The sequence below is a fragment of the Mastacembelus armatus genome, chromosome 10, assembly GCF_900324485.2.
Source record: "Mastacembelus armatus chromosome 10, fMasArm1.2, whole genome shotgun sequence".
In the NCBI taxonomy this organism is placed as follows: domain Eukaryota; kingdom Metazoa; phylum Chordata; class Actinopteri; order Synbranchiformes; family Mastacembelidae; genus Mastacembelus; species Mastacembelus armatus.
Genome location: NC_046642.1, coordinates 14,710,273 through 14,731,764, shown reverse-complemented (window position 1 = coordinate 14,731,764; position 21,492 = coordinate 14,710,273). Strand labels below are relative to the sequence as shown.

General features: G+C 41.8%; 3 protein-coding genes across 6 annotated transcripts in view; 2 read left to right on the top strand and 1 right to left on the bottom strand.

Annotated features, from left to right (window-relative positions):
- Positions 1-619: 619 nt before the first annotated feature.
- On the top strand, positions 620-4,742 carry ccng1 (cyclin G1). Of its 2 annotated transcripts, none has more exons than XM_026330420.2 (6): positions 620-839; positions 1,923-2,260; positions 2,355-2,608; positions 2,921-2,999; positions 3,313-3,423; positions 3,608-4,742. In XM_026330420.2, the coding sequence occupies exons 2-6, from the start codon at positions 1,961-1,963 to the stop codon at positions 3,797-3,799; spliced, it is 936 nt and encodes a 311-aa protein (XP_026186205.1). In that variant the 5' UTR covers positions 620-839; positions 1,923-1,960; the 3' UTR covers positions 3,800-4,742. The 2 variants fall into 2 exon arrangements, with proteins under 2 accessions (XP_026186205.1, XP_026186206.1); XM_026330421.2 differs by having other exon boundaries at positions 1,997-2,260; positions 3,608-3,799.
- Positions 4,550-7,104, bottom strand: nudcd2 (NudC domain containing 2). Its single transcript, XM_026330422.1, has 4 exons — positions 6,729-7,104; positions 6,110-6,158; positions 5,867-6,018; positions 4,550-5,179 (listed from the first exon to the last, which is right to left on the bottom strand). The coding sequence occupies exons 1-4, from the start codon at positions 6,915-6,917 to the stop codon at positions 5,096-5,098; spliced, it is 474 nt and encodes a 157-aa protein (XP_026186207.1). The 5' UTR covers positions 6,918-7,104; the 3' UTR covers positions 4,550-5,095.
- Positions 7,105-7,667: 563 nt separating this feature from the next.
- The window catches only part of gabrb2a (gamma-aminobutyric acid type A receptor subunit beta2a), a 31,682-nt gene continuing 17,857 nt past the window's right edge, over positions 7,668-21,492 (top strand). For 2 of the 3 annotated variants that reach the window (XM_026330788.1, XM_026330787.1), the window contains exons 1-3: positions 13,720-13,851; positions 13,999-14,099; positions 14,539-14,606. In XM_026330788.1, coding sequence (XP_026186573.1) covers positions 13,778-13,851; positions 13,999-14,099; positions 14,539-14,606 — 243 coding nt within the window. In that variant the 5' untranslated portion in view covers positions 13,720-13,777. Of the gene's footprint in view, positions 7,720-7,822; positions 7,891-8,413; positions 8,635-8,742; positions 8,826-8,926; positions 9,071-9,876; positions 9,981-13,719; positions 13,852-13,998; positions 14,100-14,538; positions 14,607-21,492 lie in introns of those variants that run through there. The other variant, XM_026330789.1, reaches the window with a different exon arrangement.

Genomic DNA, 21,492 nt, shown 5'->3' with positions numbered 1-21,492 from the left:
TTGTTCATTATATAACAGTACCTTTAGATAAAAAAAAATCCGAAGACACTGACAGAAGACAGGCTATGGTGAGCTGTGGTCCCAGCAGGTTCAGGTTCCTTCCAGATCGTTCCAGAAACCTGCCAGTATTGGCGATTTAAGGAGAGGTGGCATTGTATTGTAATGATAATTACTGGTTTGTGAAAATAATATAAAGAGTGATAAAATCTTTTTTTTTTTTAAATACACAAAGTTTGGAGGATTTCTGTTTTTCCTTTATCCTGCAATGTTGTAAACTTTTTATTTTGGCCTTGTCCTTTATTGAAGAAAAAGTAACTAATCCACTTGTGTCATTAGATTGTCTATAATGTATTATGATGTTTATTGTTGATTCAAAAATAATATAAATGTATAGGTTCAATATTATTTTATTGGAACATAATAGTAAAAGATTGGCATTCTCAATTTTCGGCCATGCCCCGCCTCCCTATCTGCAATTGGTCCTCCGGCATTCAAAGGCAGGTCTTAGTCGTGAATGGCTGGAAATACATCCAATAGCAATTTAGTTCTGGGAACGTCACCCGTCGGTGGCCAATGAAAACTCAGCTTGTTCGGGCATGGGTTTGGTTTTATTCCTGCATTAGTGCAAGAACTGCCCTTTTCCCCGTCGCCTTACGCCAAGGGCAGGGGGGTGTGCATAGGCAGAAACTGACCTAAGCTTAAAACTTTCTTTAGTGAAAGTTCATACTTACATTTTTTGTGTGTTTTAAAGCTCTTTTCATTTGCTTATGTAAAGCGTGTGAAGTATTTTTTTCCGCAGCTGATTTTGATCATACTAAGGCAGCGTAACTTCAGCCAAGGTAAGTTAACCACTTATACCTTCTGTTTCACATTAAAGTTGACTTAACTAACGCTATATCGGTATTTGGGAATTTATAAGCACAAAGTTCGTAGTTGTGTGGCTGCCAGTCAGCAGGAAAGTAAATAACGCCACGGACCTGGACAATCTGCATTAGCTAGCATTAGCGCTTGTAGCTAATACTTACCGTTAACGTCAAATTAGTTTGTTATTTTTGCTTTATCTTTGTCAGGTATAACTCCACGTTTACATAACGACGGCGGCTGTGTGTGTCGTAATGTTTTTTTAATCGACACTTTTGTAGTTTGACGTGTGCTGAGTCTCTCCGCTGTGATGTTGTCATTAGTCTGTGCTAATTCTCCGTTGGTGTGTACGGCAGGAACATGTCCTGACATGACACAGGCCCTGCTCCTAAAGCCTGAGTACCCAGGCTGTCAAAATGGTTCCCAAACACAATGGCTAATATATTTTATATAATTTATAATATACCCTGTAGTAATCTAAATAGGATATAAATATTTTGCTAATTGTGAGAAACTTTGTAGAACACGACCCCCTTTTCGTAATCCGTGTGGCTCCAGTCCGGTTGAGTCCAGTTCAGTGACAGCTGTAAGGGAAGGCTCGTTACTGGATAACCTGTTCTCACTACTTCAACTAAATGTTAGTATATACTGTTTAATCTTTAAGATACTATACGTTACTGTTTTTTTTTGGTCCATTTGGTATAAAATAATATATGTGGGGTTTGATTTTTGACTCCTTTATAAATATTTGGCTTGTTATAGGAAACTAAGTCAAGTCTGAGGTTGATTTTTGTCTGTATTGTGTGACTTCTTTGCATGTCTCATTTCATAGATGCAAATGTATAACATATTTGACTGTTTCTGCAAAGTGAAGCAGTTCATTATCTTCCTCCCATGCCATTATATGCACATTTCTTTGACATTATCATTCAGCACCCCAGTCTTATTAAAAACCTATACACACACTTAGCAGCATATTTTAGGGCTATTAGCCAATTAATGATGTAAATCAATTAGCCATACCTATGATTACTAAGTGCTATGTATATTTTTGTTTTCAGTCATAGATAGGGCGTTGTCACATCACCATTACTGAGACATGCAAAAAATGTCAGTATTTGGTTTTGCTGCACAGATGATTGACACAGTCACAGAACCCGGAGCACAGCTGTTTGCAGTTCAGCTGAAGGCCCTAACAGACCTTGAGGCCCGATACCAGCCAAAACTGAGCGGCTTGAGGCTCATTGAGGGCACCCCGGACAATGGCCTCAGGATGACCACCAGACTGAGGGAGCTGGAGGTGAAGGACCTGCTCTCTCTGACCAGATTCTTTGGTTTCAGTTCAGAGACCTTCTCGCTCGCCATCAGCTTGCTGGATCGATTTCTCTCTGTAATGAAGGTCTGTATGCAGTAACGGTGCAGATTTATACCTGGCTGACATATTGGTCCAGATATTGTTTTATAATCTCATTTTCTATTTGTGTCCTCTGCAGATTCAACCAAAGCACCTGTCTTGTGTGGGCCTCTGCTGCTTCTACATTGCCGTGAAGTCTTCAGAGGATGAGAAGAACGTGCCCCTGGCTAACGACCTTATCCGCATCAGTCAGAATCGCTTCACAGTGTCTGACATGATGAGGATGGAGAAGATCATCATGGAGAAGCTCTACTGGAAGGTGAAGGCCCCCACAGCCCTCCGCTTTCTCCGCTTCTTCCACAGCCATGTCCAGGAGCAGCTCGACGCTGAGAGGTAAGGACAGATGGTCACATCAACCTGCAGGGCTGAACCATGACTCAACAAAATTATATTTACTCTACTAAAATACGTCTTCTCATATTTGGCTTTGAAGACAACATTAGCAAGAAATATGTTATGCCCAGCAGGCACTGTTTGTTTGTAAGCTGTGTGACATGTATAAAAAAAATCTCCTGTTCATTACCAGTTATTGTTTTGTACCTTAGTTAAAATATATAAACACATTTTCCTCAGATCCACTGTGCTCTGTGTCAAATCAGTATGACATGTTGCCATCTTGTCACTAAAAGCATTCTGTTTTTACAGCAAGAAGATACTGAGCCTTGATAGACTGGAGGCTCAGCTGAAAGCTTGTCACTGTTCGTTTGTCTTCTCCAAAATAAAGGTAGACCAAAATAACTTGTTTCCCAACATTTTAAAAGCTGACCTATTTCCAGTTATATTGTATTAGAGGAATTTCTAATGATGAAATGGCATCCAGCAGATTTGCTTTGCAAACTATTTGTTGAAAATTCAGCTTACATGTTGTGTAGTAATCACTTTAGTGGTAGTCCAGAAAAAAGTAGGTCATCTGTGCTGAGCATATTCATTTTAAGTGTTATCTTGTACCAGTTTTCTAACACAAACAAACTTACTGTATTTGCAGTTTTTTTTTTTTTTTTTTTTGTGATTCGAGTGTCTGATCTTCTCCTCTGCAGCCATCTCTCCTTGCCATAGCTCTCCTGTGCTTTGAAGCACAGGAACAACATGACCCTGAGCACACTGACAAAATATCAGAGGCCCTGAGAAATCTGCAGCAGCACCTGAACGTTAGTATTAACCATTTTCACAATCCGAGGTCTGTGTGCTGCACAAAACCACTTCAAACTACTATCATTGCTATAAGTGGTTTTGATGTAGCTTTGTTTGGTTGTAATTAAAAAGGGACAAACTTGATGTCATATTACAGTTGTACAATTTATGTATTGTTTTGTGTGTGTTTCTTCTGTGCAGATCAAAGATGGAGACCTGCTATGTGTGCGTGAGTTAGTTGGAAAATGCCTGGCTGAATACGCCACCACCAAGTGCTCTAAGCCCAACAGCCAGAGACTCCGCTGGATTATTTCTGGAAGAACTGCACGTCAGCTGAAGCACAGCTACTACAAAATAGCTCATCTTCCCACCATACCTGAGTCAGCATCTTAAAACCTGGGTGTACAGTTGGGTGACCTTACATGCAGAGATCAACAACAACAGTCCCTTAATGATCTCACTTCTCAGGCTGAGCGTTCCGTTTGAGTAATTTTCTTGCAGTAAGGTCACCCACGTACAGCTCCAGTTATTTTCCTTACAGAGCTTCATCCCTGATGATGGATTTTTTTAAGGAGAAACTACAATTGTTACAGTAAGTTTGGTTGTCTTCATAAGTAGATCACACTGTATTTTATCCTCCCTGTTGACTTTGTCAGAAAGGTTTATCTTCTGCCATCCTGCTAAGTTTTCCTTTCCTGGTTGAGTTGCTTGCACAAGTGTACAGTATGTTCTTGTTCAAATCCGTACCATGGTGTTTGGTATTTCCTGGAACGGGTTGCTGGTTTTAAGCTAATAAGTACGGAACCACCTAGGTCCTCAGTCCACTGTGTGGAAGAGGAGGGAGAAGGATTTTGTGAACAGCAAAAAAGGAACCAAGATATCAGGCCCAGAGTCCTTAACTCCCACCCTAGGTCGCTAAAAACTGTCCTGAATGCACACTCCTACCCAAGGTGATGACTTTTTTTTGTTTTGTTTTGATATGGCGATGAAGCTCTGGTTTTCTCCAGTGACCTGTTATGTATGTTTAATCATACTGTTTGATCTGAAACTTTATCAGCGGTTACAGATGAGTTGTTTTCACACATTCTGAAATTAGTGGCCACTGAATGAAGTGCCACGTATATAATTGATTTTGGTTGTCAATTACAGAAAGAATACTAAAAAAAAATAGTGCAGTGGAAATGTGGTTTGGAACTTGTATTGGATTATCAGTTTCCCTGTGTAGTCACCATTTACGTTAGTGACAAAGTTCTCAAAATTCAAAATGGCTCTTTGGGCAGACCATCTGGCTAACCTATGTACTTGTACCTTTCAATAAAACTTTATTGAAAAGCTATTGTTGTGTGCACTTGTTTCATTATTAAAAGACAACACATCTCAAAAGCTTCATAGAAACAAAACATTTCCCATTAACAGTTGTTCTGCCCTATGATTGATTTCACCATATGCCACCTCAGTCTTTAAAATCATTAGTCCTACACAGCCTGAAAAAGCCAAAATAACAGGCTTAGGTATTTGTCAAATAGCTCTTGCAGACTGCCCAGTGTTTGAACTCCTCAGCTGGCAAATCTTTTTCAGGGCAGACCTGAAGAATGGACTGTTCCTCTGCATGCTACGTGTGTCCTCCGTAATGTTCCTTAGGAACAGACATCTCCAGCTGGTAACAGGTTTTTGACATCATGCCACCGATCACTTCTGTAAACTGGAAAAGTCTGGACCACCACCAGCAAAATTCCCAGAGATCTCTGCACCACTGAAGTCAAATCCAGGATTCTAGCAAAGAGAAGTGAAATTATTTCATGAGAAAAAAACCCCTGTGGCAACTTCACAGTAGCGCAAATAAAGATGGGATTTTTATTGATGATACTATATATGATCAGCTCAGGATGAATTCAAACTGGATTTCTCAATGTTCACAATATTTATGAAGACATTTTATTACATTACAGTATGATCTTTTGGGTTGCCAAGTTTTGAAAACTGCTTAGATCATCTGACCACCTCTTTCGCAGAAAGAAGCTGCAGGCAATCTGGAATTAAATCCTGACATGTATTTGCATTTAATAAACACTTGCAGCTAAAAACGTTGTTTGAAACCCTTTAATAATGACTTGTTAACATCTGTGGTTACAGACTTCATGTCTTCTTATTAATGTTATTAAACAAGCAAGCAACCCATGAACATTAATTAAGGAAACTGAAATTTCTAACTGCCTTAATATAAAATACATTGTAAACTAACTCAGCAAAGGGGATTTTTCACAGTCTGGCAACCTCAAAATTAGTTTTTAGTAATGATTTATAACTATCAGGATATATAAAGCCTTATGTGAATGTCATGCCTACCTGGCTAACACAGTTGCAGTGATGTAGCAACATGTAGTGGAAAGTGTGCATGCGATGACTTATAATAGAGTCAAGACTGGCAACATAAAGCATGATTGTAAAAATCAAACTAACCTCCCGCTGGAACCTCTCCAGTGTGAGCTTCCTCTGCATCTGGTCCTGGACCCAGGCATTCGCACAGTATTCCCCTTCCAACAGGGACGACCAGCAGTTCCCCGCCTCCCTGTTAGTCTTCATCAGAACGATCCGGATCAGACACTTGTCCTCTGATGGGGGAAAACATGTAAACGAGACTGAGGTGAGACTGGCTTTCGAATGTTGAAGTTTAAGCTAAGTCTGTGTGTGTATGAAACCTACCTAGTGTCCACGTAGCCTCGTCAGACATGGTTGTGTCAAACAACTTTCCCTGACAGAATGTAAAAAGAAGATGACGTTTGATATGTTGATGTAGAAGTCAAAACTGTCACGAGTGTAACAGGATAAGAATCAGATTTATTGCCAACTCAATGTGCTTTGGTGTAAATCAACAATATATACAGATTAGTGAGAAATAAAAATTAATGTAAGTACAAACAAATTGCTGATGAACTGCCTGAGCTGGTGCAGGAAGAGCCTTTTGAAGATACTGTAGGTCACCATACAACATAAGGGCTCAGACTGGACTCTTTTTTTGTTTTTTCTCTCCTCCATTATAAAAAGCAATAAGAAGATGATCATCGTCTGCTCAGGACTACACCAATGGAGGTCACTGAAATGTTTCCACAGGCTGGATCTCCATCATGAAATACTACCAAACCCTGCAGGTGGCTGGTCCTGATGGCATACAGCCATCATTAATGTCATCAAACACACGTGCGCTTTCACTGCTTCCATGTGTCAACATGTCAGCTGGACCCCCCAGATCAACAAAAACCCGAGTACGCCCACTTTCAGTCAGCTTTAATTAACCTGCTGCTGATGAAATGAGAAAGCTTACTTTGAATATCTCCTTCCCTTTGACCTGCAGCTCGATATCTCTTGATCCCAGATGACACTTGACCTCTTTAGCAGACGTCCCATGAGGCACGTTGACTTCGATGAAAACCTCCTCCATGGTCTGGTACCAGGAGCCCCAGGGCGTTTTACAGGGGACGACACCGCTCCTCTCCTCGAAGTGCACTGACATGTTTGAGGTCCAGCAGACAGCTCACTGTGCTAACTCTGTATATGCCACGTAGTTTTATCTTCACTGTTAATGTTCTGGCTACGACACAAGCCTGTTAAGACAGCAACTAAGTACTTTAGTTCAGTATTTTAGTGTTGTCATCTCTAACGTGTTCTTTGGAGCCTTCTTCTTCGTGTCCTCTCGGTGTTGTTTGTCATTTCCTGTACAACATGGCTGCAGCAGCGCCATCTGCTGTCTGATGGTGTGAACTACAGCACGAAAACCGTCCTCATGAGACTTTACACTTTTTGTCACTGATTATTTATCATCCCTTTAATTTAATGTGTTGCCTCGATTTAATTTTTTTAATGAATCTTTTAGTTCTACAGCAGAAACCAGTTTGTCTAAAAATGGAGAGGATTTACTAATTTGTTAATTAGATTACTGCTCCTGGCTTAGTGCCTCCTGTGCACTTTTGCATAGGGGACAGTCACTGTAAACGGCACATAAAGACTCCTGCTGTATTCGTTTTTATTTATTCCTCCTGCATTTGGTGGTTATGCTGCCAAGCATGGCTGTCTTGTCACTAACTTTAGCTACTTTAATCTGCTGGATAAGGTAAGATTTCTTTTTCTGCCTAAATATGGAGCTGAGTTTAGTGAACATGGGAGTTTCATTGTTTTTGTTGTTTGTTTTGTTTTTGGTTTTTTGTATAGGCTTGGCAACGTAAGTGGAAATGAGAGGATTTACTCGGACAACATCACACGCATTTTGAATCAACTTTTGAATGGTTATGACAACAGACTGCGACCCGGATCTGGAGGTAGTTCAGACTGCAAACCCTAAAGCGTTATTCTGCAATGCTTACATTGTTAGACGGTTTAGTTTTATTGTACACAATGTACAGTTGCTATTTATCGTTGCAGGCGGTATTACAGAGGTGAAAACAGACATTTTTGTCACCAGCTTTGGACCTGTTTCAGATGTTGAGATGGTAAGATACTGTCTCTGTAAGGTGTGTGTGTGTGTGTGTGTGTGTGTGTGTGTGTGTGTGTGTGTGTGTGTGTGTGTGTGTGTGTGTGCGCGCGCGCGCGCGCGTGCGTGAGTGTGTGCGCGCGCGCGTACTGTGAAGATAACAGCGCTTCAGTGACCACCGAATGCCTGCCTTATGGGCAATCTGCCATGAGACCATCTAATGAGCTTTAATCTGTTTGACCAGCTCTATAACTCCATTATTGATGGCCTTTAAATCAATATGACAACATGTCAGACAGAGGGAATGGCTGAATGGATTGATTAATGATTATGTGGGTTGAGTGGCATCCATCATTGCCTCATCATCTCTCCTCACCTTCCACTCTAAGTTAAGATCTCTGCCCAGCCTTATGCATGAAAATGAATGACAGACTGCATGTTTAGTGTGGACAAAGATTTTAATCTAAAGTGTGAATTCTGAGTTGTGCATTTATAGATCATAAGGTTTCACATCTGCTGACATTGTCATATCCATGCATCAGGAATACACCATGGACATGTTCTTCCGTCAGATGTGGGTTGACGAACGGCTGAAATTTGATGGGCCCATTGAAATCCTGCGGCTGAACAATCGTATGGTGGACAAGATCTGGACGCCAGACACGTTCTTCAGAAACTCCAAGAAGTCCATTTCCCATAATATGACCACACCCAACAAACTCTTCCGTATCATGCAGAACGGGACTGTCCTCTACACTATGAGGTGATTCTGGATGGTACAGCTTGTTGTTCAGTGGATGAAACTGTTTCCTGACACTACATTAAAAAAATTAAATGGCTCAGACTGATCTGTGTGTGTTCTTGCTGTGAGGCTGACGATCAGTGCAGAGTGTCCAATGAACCTGATGAACTTCCCCATGGATGGCCACGCCTGTCCCCTCAGGTTTGGAAGCTGTAAGTCTGAGCAGATTTCTTCATAAACAGATTGACATTGAGGAATGTTAAGATTTTTTAAAATGTGATAACCCTTTTCCTTAATGCGTTTTTCATTTTAGATGCCTACACAAACAGTGAAATTAGGTTCACTTGGAGGAAGGGACCAATATCTTCTGTCGAGTGTCCCAAAGAGTCCATGAGTCTCCTTCAGTATGATCTGGTGGGGCACAGTTTGTCCAGTGAGATTTTCATATCAAACACAGGTAATGCTCGCTGTCACGGTCAGTTATTTCTCTTCTTAAATGGGGCCTTGTTACAGTCCTACGTACACTTAGTTTAGGTCTCGTGATCCCAAGAGTTTGTGAGCAGAAAGGTCAGATGAGTCTCTGCACTAGTGTCCATTACACCCCTGCAGTCAAGTCAATGTAAAAGCTTCCTTGCACAGCCATCTAAGATGCTTAAGTGGTCAGGCCTAATGCGTACAGTGTGCCTTAAAAAAAGAACTATAGGATTTAAAGTCCAGTCAATGTACTGACAGAGAGCGTGTGTGTGTGCGTGTGTGTTTTCACCAGAAGAAGAAGTGCTCCCCTGCTGTGAACCCAGCAGATCACTGGAGAAGAACAGGATGAGGCAGGCTCCCAAAAAGTGGAGATGATATCCATTTAGAAAACACAGAGAGAGAGAGAAAGAGACAATCTCTGTGAGTGTGCATGATGCAGCATGTTTTTGCTCTGCGAGTATCTGCATGCATGTGTTTAGACAGAGCAGGGCAGTGTTACGCATAGTGACACTGCCCTGCTCTCCTCCTGCCCCCTCCTCACAAACTCTTTCCTCCTCCTCTTGAATTTATCCCATTTCCAAATGTCTGCTCTGCTCTTCCTTTTTGTCCTGTCTTCTTCCTTCCCCTTGTCTCTCACATTTTGTCTTGCAGCTATCCCGGTCCTAACGGGAGCAAATGTGTTTCTCTCAGCAACTCTTCTGTTTCAAGGACAGGCAAGGGCATTTGCTCTGTGCTGCCCCGTTCTGTCCCTCAGGGTTGCTCTCGTCACACGTGCTGTTTATCTTACAGGTCAGTACTCTGTGCAGGTGGTCCATTTCCACCTCCAGAGGAAGCTCGGCTATTATCTCATACAGACCTACATCCCTCTCATAATGGTCGTTGTACTGTCACAAGTCTCTTTTTGGATCAACAAAGAATCTGTTCCTGCACGCACAGTTGCAGGTACGCTCCTTTTCCCAGTTAATATATTTATACTATGATGCTTGATATTAAAATCCATCTGTCAGTGTCCAAGTTCTATGTATATTTTTCCAGGCATCACCACCGTGCTGACTATGACCACTTTAAGCATCAGCGCCCGTCAGTCACTTCCCAAAGTAGCCTATGCCACCGCCATGGACTGGTTCATCGCTGTGTGTTTTGCCTTTGTGGCGTCTGCTCTCGTCGAGTTTGCGGCAGTAAACTATTTTGCCACCCTCCAGGCCAACCGCCTGAGGAAGCAGAAGGCCAGACAAGACAAACTCGAGGTGTTGGCAGCTGGCAGCGATGATGACGACACAGTTTCGGTGAGCAGCTGAATTTATGTCAATAATGTGAGCTCAAATCCAGCTAAAACTGTGTCTCGGTGGATTAGTGATTAGCACTCCAGGAACTCTGGTGTCCTCCCACAGTCCAAAAACATGTATGTCAGGTTGATTGGTGACTCTGAATTGCCCATAGGAGTGAGTGTGAGTGTGTGAGGTTGTTTGTCTCTATGTGGCCCTGTGATGGACTGGTGACCTGTCCAGGGTGGACCCCTGCCTTTCACCCAAAGAGAGCTGGGACAGGCTCCAGCAGATCCCTGTGACCCTAAATAGGAATAAGTGGGTATAGATAATGGATGGATGGATGTTTTCAGGAATTGAAAGTTATAGGAATCAGAGCAGAGATTGACAAATTTGCCAATATAACAATTGACTAGAGGATAGGAGGTATGATTCTACAACCTGCTCAACATCACACACCTTCAGTGTGTGATTTATGTCACATGGCACCTCAAATGCATTTACACAGCTAATAATAGTGAATGAAGATAGATCTCCTCATTGTTGCAGAGAGTGATGTTAATGGCGAACATGAATCGGCAGCTAGGAAATCATCTCAGTGAGAGGTCTTTTCTATGCATTTCCATGTTGCTAGTCTCCCCATTCAGGACACACCACATATGACAAAGTACTATGAGCAGCTGCAGCGTTCTAATCTCCAGCTATATGTTTTATGCTAATGCAGTAAGCCACGACAGCGTCCCCCTGGAGTGTGTCTCACGTGTAGGGCTCATGGTTAGATGCTTTAAAAATAGCCTCAATGTGAGAACTGAGAACAACTTCACCACTTCTCCCTGCATAATCTCATAACTCTCCTTTGGGCATCCAGCAAACTTCCTGCTGCATTCTACAGGGCCACTCCTGCAGCAACGTGACGCAAGCATGGGCAAAGTTAGCATATAAAGTATGTACTTGCAATGCAGGAACTTTATTTTTTAAAAACATTTCCTTCTACCCTCTTTTTTCAGTTAGACAGCAACCCTCAGGAAGGCTTGAAGAGGAGGAACCACTCAGTGTGTCGCAGTGATCCAGGAGATGCTCCGCCGCTGCTGATTTTCCTCCAGCAGGGCTCAGCTATTCCTCAGATATCACAGCTGGCCGGCACCAGCCCCATCGACATGTATGCCCGCGTCCTCTTCCCCCTTGGCTTCGCCCTGTTCAACCTAGTCTACTGGTACATCTACCTGGCCAAGGACACCATGGAGGAGGCCAGGTAAAGATCTAGTTGTCAATCTTGTTGGTAACAGTTCTGTTTGTCTTGGCAAGGTAAATAGTGTCTGTGTAGCCAAAGTCTGATATATACAGTAGTGAATTACTTTCTAACATAAATGACAGGAATATAGCAAAAACATCTCAGAGCCACAAACCTGCCACACTCTGTTCTAATTATGATAGTTTCAGTGGAACAGTAGCTACCCACAGTTTGTGACAGACTTTTATCTGAGCAGTAAAGACATCAATAATTTCTAATGCTGAAACAGCCCTGGGAGTTGTAGGCGAAAGAAAAAAAAATAAAAAATAAAAAAGAAGAGAATGATGTTAGGTGGCGTTGTTGCTGCATTGAGCACTGTGGCTTTTATCGTCATCATAGATTTACAATACAAATGGGACTGGGTCCTCATTTATTTTCAGAAGAAGAATATGCACCAAGCTCTCTCCTCTTTTATATATAAGGTTTACCTGAGGGCTGATGAAACCCCAGCCATTATAATGATAACACTGTTTCTCCATAGGGAGCAGGTTTGGCTAAATAAACCAGAGCTTAGTTTAAACATTAGCCACATAAAACAGTGACTATTCACTTTCCTGCTTATAAGCCATCCACTTATAGAACGCAAAGCTCCATATCCAAGAAAGAAAGAGAGAAAGGGGGGAGAGACAGGAGAGGGAGAGATCTGTTATGTAACACTGAGGAGTGCAAATCTGCTCATCATGCTTCTCATGCTCCTGTCAGAGGATTTTTATGGTTGTGTTGTTTGGAACGTTCTGCAGAATAATGAGAGAGACAAGATGGAGACCATGAGAACAGCTGCACGTTCCTCAGTTGGTACTTTCAAAGATGAGAGGACAGGGAGCACAGCAACACTTTTGTCTGTGTGCTATCCTGCAGATAGAGAATATCTCTGAATTTGGAAACAGTGACGTTTCAGTATTCTCCTCTCACATTTTGTGGTCTGCTGTCTTCTGGTCTTGCAGGAACGCGGTTCTTAAAAACTAAGAGGACCTGGAAAAGGGCATGTGCAGCTGGAGAGACCTTCAGCACTCAGCCTGCCTCACCTCACCTCACCCCCTCCCCCTCCGTAGCTCTCTCTCTCTCTCTCTCTCTCTTTCTCTGTGAACAATCTCTCAGTATTCAATCTGCTCTCATCTGACAGAGGAAATGAATCAGAAACTCATTTATTCTCCACACATCGATTCAGCACTCAGGCTGTGACCGCTGCCCAAGCTTGTTCTGATCAGTAGCTGGAGAGCCGCCCTTCACCGGGGCCCCGAGTCACTTTAAACACACCTCGTACACATGAGTTCCAGGTTCCTGGACGTACACCACACACATACGGTAAACATGATGCTCAAAACGCACAACCCAAGAAACGCATCAAAAAGAAGTGCATGATATAATCTATGATGGCTGTAACTGGTGGTGATGCAACAGTGAACCAATGCTTTCAAAAGCCTGCCCTCTACAGAAGCACAGCTCCCACTACAACAAGATCAAAGGCAATTTATAGAAGGCTCACGTCTCTTATTGTGGCTTAAAAATGAGCTCAAACCTGGGAAGATGATTTGTGGGTTTGTGTTTTCTATACCACCTCTGTGCTCTGGCTCTCTGATGCTCCATGTGCATCTTCATAGCTGCTGTAGACCCTCTGGAAGACTGAGATATAATGCCCCTGAGTGCTGGTGACATTAATTTTCTATTTTTGTATGGATGGTGCAGGATTGTTAGGCACAGATGTTTGTATATCATGTGTCAACTCGTAATGATTGGAGTGTTATTCTGTTTTTAGCTGATTCAGATGTGTAGTAACGTAAAAACAGAAGGAATCAACTTCATCTTAACTTGAAAACTCCACCTGCAGTTTGTTGACCTTGTAGATAAACTTATGCACCATGTAACGAATCTAAAGAATAAATCAAACCCAAAATGCACGTTGATGTTGTTACTTTTGGCATAAATGCATGTTTCTTCATCAAGCACATCCACTTGTCCCTTTAATATTTTTCTCTGCAATGAAAACTGCTCATCCACCATCATCAGTCTCCACTCTTTGATCTTGGGCTTGCTGCACGCATGCGCCCCTCATTGGCTCCTCTGCACCGTCTGGAGTAAGTTGGATGTGCGTTCTCCTCACTCGCATCCCGAAACCACCTCAAAAACTGTTGCGATGGGGAGGATCAGGAAAAACCACTTTGGGATTTTGACTTTTTCCTTACTAGTGACTTTTGTCTGGACTCAGAGGTAAACGTTTGCATCTCTCTTTTTTCTTTTTTTTTTTTTAATTTTTGTCCCGAGTCTTTGCATGCCATGTAGCCTCTGTGAAAGCGTGCCAGGAGTGTGATTATTAATAAGCTATTTTGCATTACACCACCTTATTTTTCTCCCCAGCGTCAAGGATATCAAAGATCCGAGCAATATGCCTCTGGTAAAAGAAACAGTGGACAGACTGATGAAAGGATACGACATTCGGTTGAGGCCAGATTTCGGAGGTAACGAGCAAATTGAAAACGGAATGTCATGTTTTCACCCCCCACCCCCCGTTCCTGACGTGCAATACATGTTTAATGAATCGCAAAATCTGCTTTAATTTACATAATCATCCCTCCACAGCCAAATAGGCCTTTCCAATTAGGCTCTGAGAAATGATGTGCATGTTTGCATCTGATGACGAGACAAGACGAGGCTTTTAACGTGATCGATCCCGCTCATCAACGTTTGATTAGTCCGCTAAAAAGATGAAATTAGCGGCACTTAAGCGCATCTGCGCGTTTAAACATGATCATCTTTGCTCAGGCTGATGATGCACAAGCCTCCTGTGGGTGGTGGGGAGCAGAGAGGAACCTGTGTGCGCGTCACGAATTTGTTACATTTATATGAAGGGAGAATAATCCCTATCTCTTGTATTAATGCGTCCCTTTTCCTTCGCAGGTGCGCCGGTGGCCGTTGGGATGAATATAGACATAGCCAGCATAGACATGGTCTCGGAAGTCAATATGGTAGGTGCACCTTCATGATTATTACCCTAATGGTGCCAATTGTGCTTGGCACGGCTGAGATGGGCGACTTACCACGGGTCAGGGTGTGTGTGTGTGTGAGACTGTCTGAGAAAGCAGGACCAACCTGAACATCTTGTGAATGTTTTTTTTACTCAGGTTAAAAAAAGAGAAAGACAAAAACGAGGACTGCAGTTCGCAAACACATCATCGCCATCCTCCTCTCGTTCTCCGCATTTGCAGCTCTGGTGTGTTGCTGCATTTGAATTCAAAACACACACTCAATGGCGCACTCGGACGCACAGCCCCGGCTGCGCGCACGGAGGGCTGCGTGCGTGCGTGCACACATATATATATATATATGTGTGTGTGTGTGTGCCTGACGTTGTCAAGCCTCAGTGGTGTAAATTTATCGACATGCACCCCCTGCACCCCCTTTCCATGCAGTTACCTGTAAAATGAATAAATAACATTATACGTTTGGCGTTTTTCGCCTTTTTCGTCGACCGGTCACATCCTCATGATATAGGTAAATATACTTCCCCCTCAAATTGTCATCTGACGTAAGAAATTCGTTAATAATGGTGCATGAAGACTAACGTCATGTGCGACTTGGAGAGGAAAGGGGGAAAAGTTGAGCAGCCCATGCAAGAGCACCACCTATTGATCTGTGGGAAAGAGACAGAGAGACAGACTTCAGTGGTGCATTTGCTGTATCCATCCAGCATTAAATACACTCCAGCTTTCGCTGATGGAGAATTTGGATGCATCTAGAAAAAAAAAAGAAAAAAAAAAGCATTGAGGGCAGCTTTTGCAAAGAGTCTGAGAAAAGATGATTTACAAAGCAGCCTCTTCATGGAGCAAAATAATGGGAGATGTTATATAAGTGCATGAAAAACAAGTTTGGCACAAGGAATGGAGCAAGATGTGTTTTTTATTATTAACTAAGCCGTTTTAAAATGGACGTCTAGTTAATTTTCCTGTCACATTTTGATTTGGCAGCCTGTCAGATCTCTGTCTGGTGTCACAGCAGCAGAACAAGCTTATGTGGGTTTGTTTAGGATGAGAAAAAAAGCACTGAATGGTCAGAGTTTCTCCTTTGATGGAAATGATTTATTTTGGTAGAGGACGCAGTCAGAACGGAAGTGCCTTGGGGGTCCGGGGAGATTTGAAATAGAAACCCCTCGCTTTCATTCGCTTCTCTCCTTCTCCCTCTTTTTTCTTCTTTCTGTCTCTCCCTCCTCCATCTTTTCCTCCCACCACTTCGACTGGATCCCTGGCTGTGACTCTGGGCTCAGCAGCCATGTAATCCACCTCTGCCTTGCTCCAAAGGGTTATCTTGCTTAAGAACTAGGCATCTATGCAAGCATTCATCTGGAAAAAAAACTGCTTCATATATCAGTGTGTGTGTGTGCGTGTGCGTGTGTAGCAAAACACAAAACTGTGCACAAACGGTGAATGGCGACTGACGTCATGCAACTCCCTGTGGCTATGACAGAGCATTCATCTCGCTCATTTCTCAGAAAAGCTCTCCCTGCCAGAACAGCACAGGTGTCCCTCGACACGATGCACAAATTTAGGCAAAAAAGTTTTAAAAAGCAAAACCTCCAAGACCACAGCAGACTTGTTTTCCAAAAAAAAAAAAAAAAAAAAAAAAATCTCTGCAACTTACATAACATGTCAGAATCACCTCCCCTTCCTCCTTTCCTCTAAATGTCCAGTAGTCTTTGGTACAATGGAGGAGTGAAGAGATTGATCTCAGAGAAATCAATAATATCATTGTGCACAGTGATCACGAGGGTGGAGTCGGTGACCTGTGCTCTGTGCAGGGCTGCTTTGATCTACCTCATCAGGGCCAGGCGTTTTAGAGATTAAAGTGCTGAGATGGAAAACAACATGGAGAGGGGCGAGGATGGAGCCGGCGAACAGCAGGGTGGGAGATGGGTCAAGGTTACCCTGATCAAGCTCTGCTTCACATTGAAATTCTCTGAGGGTTTGAGCAATATTTAGCTGCACAGCGTCAGAGTTGAAAACACGACTTTCCCAGCTAATTTTGACTCTCCACTCTACGACCGCGACTCCAGATCATTTTCTCAGTTCATGCATCACTCATTTGACATACAAAATGTCACCAAATGCACCGCAAGCTCTCAGAATCCATTTCGATATCTCCAAATGCAATTTTTGTCTAATCAGCAGTTCATAACCCTTGATTTTCAGTTTACTATCAAAGACTAAGAAAACCAGTAACAAATGAAGAAGGAAGTGATTTTTTTTTTTTTTTTTTTTTAATTTTTCAAATTTTGCTTAAAAAATGAACTTCAGTGATTACTCACCATTAAGAAGAATGAAGAAGCTGAGTGCTGAGTCATTCCCAGCCGTCAGTCCAGGGAAGGAGCTCTTGAAGGTGAAAGAGCTCACAACAAATAAAAAAAATATTCTGCATGCAGTGTTAGGCAAAGCAAGGAGAGAAGTCAAAGGTTTTTTATTTTAGTCAGACACATGGGTTAAAAGGCTCATCGATTTTCACCTCACATGGTCTTCATCTTCACCTAAGAAATTAGTGCATATGTGTGGTCTGTTTTTGTGCGTTCTTGTGTGATCCACAGCGATAGCCCGTTGAGGCTCAAAGGTCAGCAGTGTTGTCAGGCAATAAAAATGGGCAGGTCAGTCAGCACCGTGGTAGCTGCCTGACCGGCATGACATTACAAATGTGCTATTTTGAGAAGGAAGTGTCCTCTGAGTCCAAGGTGTGACGACACATCCTTACTGGGTGGGCTGTGCTGACTCACTGGGGTTAGCGCAAAATATGGCACAGATATGATATCATGGCTGAGACCCCCCCCCCCCACTTCCCCTCCACTGTTTATCTCTGCTTTTCTGTCTGTGCAGGCACTGGCATCTCACTCCATCACTCAGCTCGCTCGCTTTGCAGCTGAAGTTGCATTTGCCTAATGCTGTTTGTTTTTGCTGAAATCACAGATCCAGGAACCAAACTTAGGTTAAAGTGCATTAAAAAGCATCGTGCACAGAGCTGGTGCAGCTGATTAAATACAAGTCGAGGTTTTTGCCTTAGCAAAGCATCATCGGGGCTGCATAATAATTCTGCATGCCATCCATATGTTGAGCGTAGCTACGGCATGCACTCCGAGGCTGGAATAAGAAAGGAGGCAAATGACTATTTTCACTCTTAGACTTTTCATCATCCCGCTTGTTAATTACATGTAAAATACCTGATGTTGGTGGTTGTTACAGGCACTGCCTGTGCTATAATACTGTTCTTTGAATGTTAATTAGCTGGCTGTGAATTAAAAGATCTAAATAAACCAGCTGTGGTGGCTTCTGGGATGAAGGAATTAGTGGGGCGTGAGCGTTCCCTTTATTACGATCATTATCCTGACAAGCTCTGGTTTCTTTACATGAGTGAGGGGATGTGGTCGCCAGATAACGGGATCTGATGACCAGAGGACGCACAGCTCAGGCCTCGGTGTTAACAGTGCGTCCATGTGAGAGAGGTGCCTCTTCTTGTGTCTGAATTAGCAACCATTTTGATCTTGTTTGTCCAAACTGATCCTGTTCCATTTTATTTTCAGCTCGTAGAAAATAAGCTTGTGTTATTTTTACTCAGTGTTACCATGACAACACAGGCTTTTTTGGTGGATCTAGGGAAGTCAAGGAAAAGCACATTAGGCCTCTTTTTCTAGGGACTTTTTCAAGGTTTTTAACATTTGTTATCCAGGTGAAGGTTGTTGTATATTTGAGGACACCGGGTTTTATTTGGTCTTTGTATTAAGATAATATTGTATCTATTGATGGTACAAGACATTTCAAGTGTTAATGATTGTAGCATCTTTAATAGGGCTAATGATTAAATTAATTTTTAATGTACCACTTTTACTCTTACAACTTTCTATTACATATCTGAAAATAGCCAAAAATGTTTTTTTTATAGATAATTTACCAAACCTCTGGCTTATTTTTTCAACTATCTCAAGATATTAACTTCACAAAAATATAAAACAAAAACAATGAACAACATTTGAGGATCTGGGTCCAATAGTAAATTACTGCTGATTAATTTTCTGTTGTTTAACAAATCAGTACATGAAGTAATTGTTTCAGCTCTTATGTGAAATATTTCTTTTTTTTTTTTTTTTTTTTTTTTTTTGGCCTCTCTGAGGTTGCAGCAGAAATGTTACTAAAAACACAAACTCATGCACATTTGTATACTGATCTATTTTCCGTTTTTTTAACTTTTAAATACAAGAAAGATTTTGTCTCATCGTTCCTCCAGTGCTGCTTTGATTCTGTCTGCTCTGTTTGCTCTGCTGAGCTTTCCAAAAAGCTTAAGACAAGAATACAGTTGGTCCAGAACAATTTCATTAGTCATGCTGAGTGGACACAGAGCAACAGATTAATATGGTCAGTGGCATGATTACAGCACAAGAACAACACTTAATCCTGCAGCTTTCTTACATGCACACTAGGTTCACTGCTTAGTGTTTAGTCCATGGTGACTGGGCTAATTTGTAGATTAAAAAGTGTCGGTGGCAGGATATATCAGCTTTAAATACATAACTGCAGTATGTCGGAAAGTAAAACCTGTGAAGAAAGTAGGAAATCATTAGCGCTCATAGCAAAATGCATCAGAAAGTGTACAAATCTGAAACGTTTGGCACAGGCTGTCACATGCTCATTGGTGATTTGTAATTTAGTTAAATGATCTGATTTCTTTATACATTTTGTAAATTGAATGGTGGCTTTTGAAAATGCTTTTCTTCTAGTGCATCTAATAAAAACTACTCAGTTTGATTCATGCGTATTTCTAACTGTACTTGGCTAGTTTGGCATTTGCATCAGTAATCAGCCCTCACACTTGCAGAGTCCCACTGCAGAAGCCAACTTTGAATTGGTCGTAATATTCTTTAATTATGGCTGGTATGGGAACAAAAAAAAAAAGAAAGCTGTGTGTCTTAAAATGGGCAGTAAGTGAGCCAGCTCCATAAAAAGCCTGTAATGTGTTGATGGCTCCCTTAATGATTCTGTCAGGCACTTTCCCACTGAAACTAAATAGCTGAAAAATGACCCATTGGAAAGCGAGCAATAAAAGCGTCCATGTTGTCACTCCCCTCGAGATGTGTATGGCCTCCAACTCTTTCAGATTGCGCTAACTACCCCCATGACCCCTAATACTTAATTTAAGATCTGTACAGACACAGACTGCAACAAATGAACAAACTCAGCTTGACCACTGCGATTTGCTGTGGCATCTCCTCCGGACTGTAGACGGGAAAGAAGGGGACAACAGGCTGTGATGTCTGCGGACGAGCTCGTTATTGCCGAGCTGCCTTCTTGTAGACGTTGTTCTCATCAGCAGATTCTTCCCTGCTTCTACTGTAGCGCTCTGCAGCAGGGCCCAGCAGATGAAAGTGTTAGCAATATGGTGGACGTCTGTCTGGTCCTGTGCAGCTGCAGAGAGGAGAGAAAGAGAAGCACACACAGCAACTGTCACACCAACAGTTCACGGGTAGAATATGTTTTTTTTTATTTTTTATTTTTTAACCCTTATATTTTTCTGAAATTGGCTTTATTTCTCCTTCTGTTTCGAGCTTACTAAAAAAAATCAAACGTTAGCCCTTCATTTTGCCATAAACTGCACATTCAAAGATGCCAAATTACAGAAATATTACTGTTGTGATATCACATAAGGACATTTTTGTTCTATCCATATAGATATCAGATAGCTGTTTAAGGGCTTTGTTCCAACATCGGCGAGGTGATTTCATGCAGGTAAATCAAGTAAAGGTGTTATCGTCGGACTTTTTTTTTTTTTTTTTTTCTGAATCTGCACACAGATTGGTGTGTATTGTGTTAAACTCAGTTCCCTCCCATGTCACTTGTGACAGCTGATGTAGTTGTAATGGTGGTCTTGTAAGAACCGGAGCCTGTCAGAAACATAAATGTACTCCTTGTCATTCTGTCAGATTCTTAATGGGGGTTTGTTAGCCCAGAAACATATCTGTAGTCAGACACTGTCACTGTGCAACCAGCCTTGATGTTTTGGGGCTTGTTTGTATTGTCATCACACATATATATATATATATATATATACTCAGCACTGTCATAGCTTCTTTTTTTTTAATATTAGTGCTCTCCACAAGATGTCTCCCTCACTGATGCTCAGTGGGCCGGCTGCGTGATGTAAATGGAGTTTCTGAGGAGCGCTTGTGACAAGGAGAGTGAAGGTCGCCTTGGAGACCAACACTTTGTCATGGGATGCTCTCTCAGTTCTCTGCAGCTTTTTTTTTTTTTTGGATGCTGCATGATGTGAAATTCTCCTCACCTGCTTCTTATTTTCCATCCAGTCAAAGATTTTGCTCAGTTAACACGTTAAAGGTCTTGTTACTTATTTTTTTAGTCCGGGACAGAAAACATCAAATCAGGAAGCTTTGTATGTCTTTAACAGTGATGTCATACTTTTGTGTTAAAATACACTTTTCAGTCATATTTATCATGCATCACATTGACAAAAAAAAAGGTTGTTTTGCAGAGTTAAGCTCCGTTTTGTATATCATGAATATCATTGAGCAGATTTTTGTGAGGATTTTGCCACTGAAAAAAAAGAGAATTGTTGGAACAACTTAATCATGTCATGTTTCAAGACAACAGAATTAAATCATTTAAGAAATTGCATGATCTCATCATTTTTTCAGTGAAAATGAAGATGTTTAGCGGTTTCCTTGTTTTCACGAACCTGACTTTCCTCTTGCCTGTGCACAGCATCACAGCACTTTTAGTCTGCCACAGTATTTTTTTTAAAAATAACTTCAACTGTACTGAGCGATAGAGAGGACGCAGCTGTATCCTGCGTTCTCCTCTAAGCTCAAGT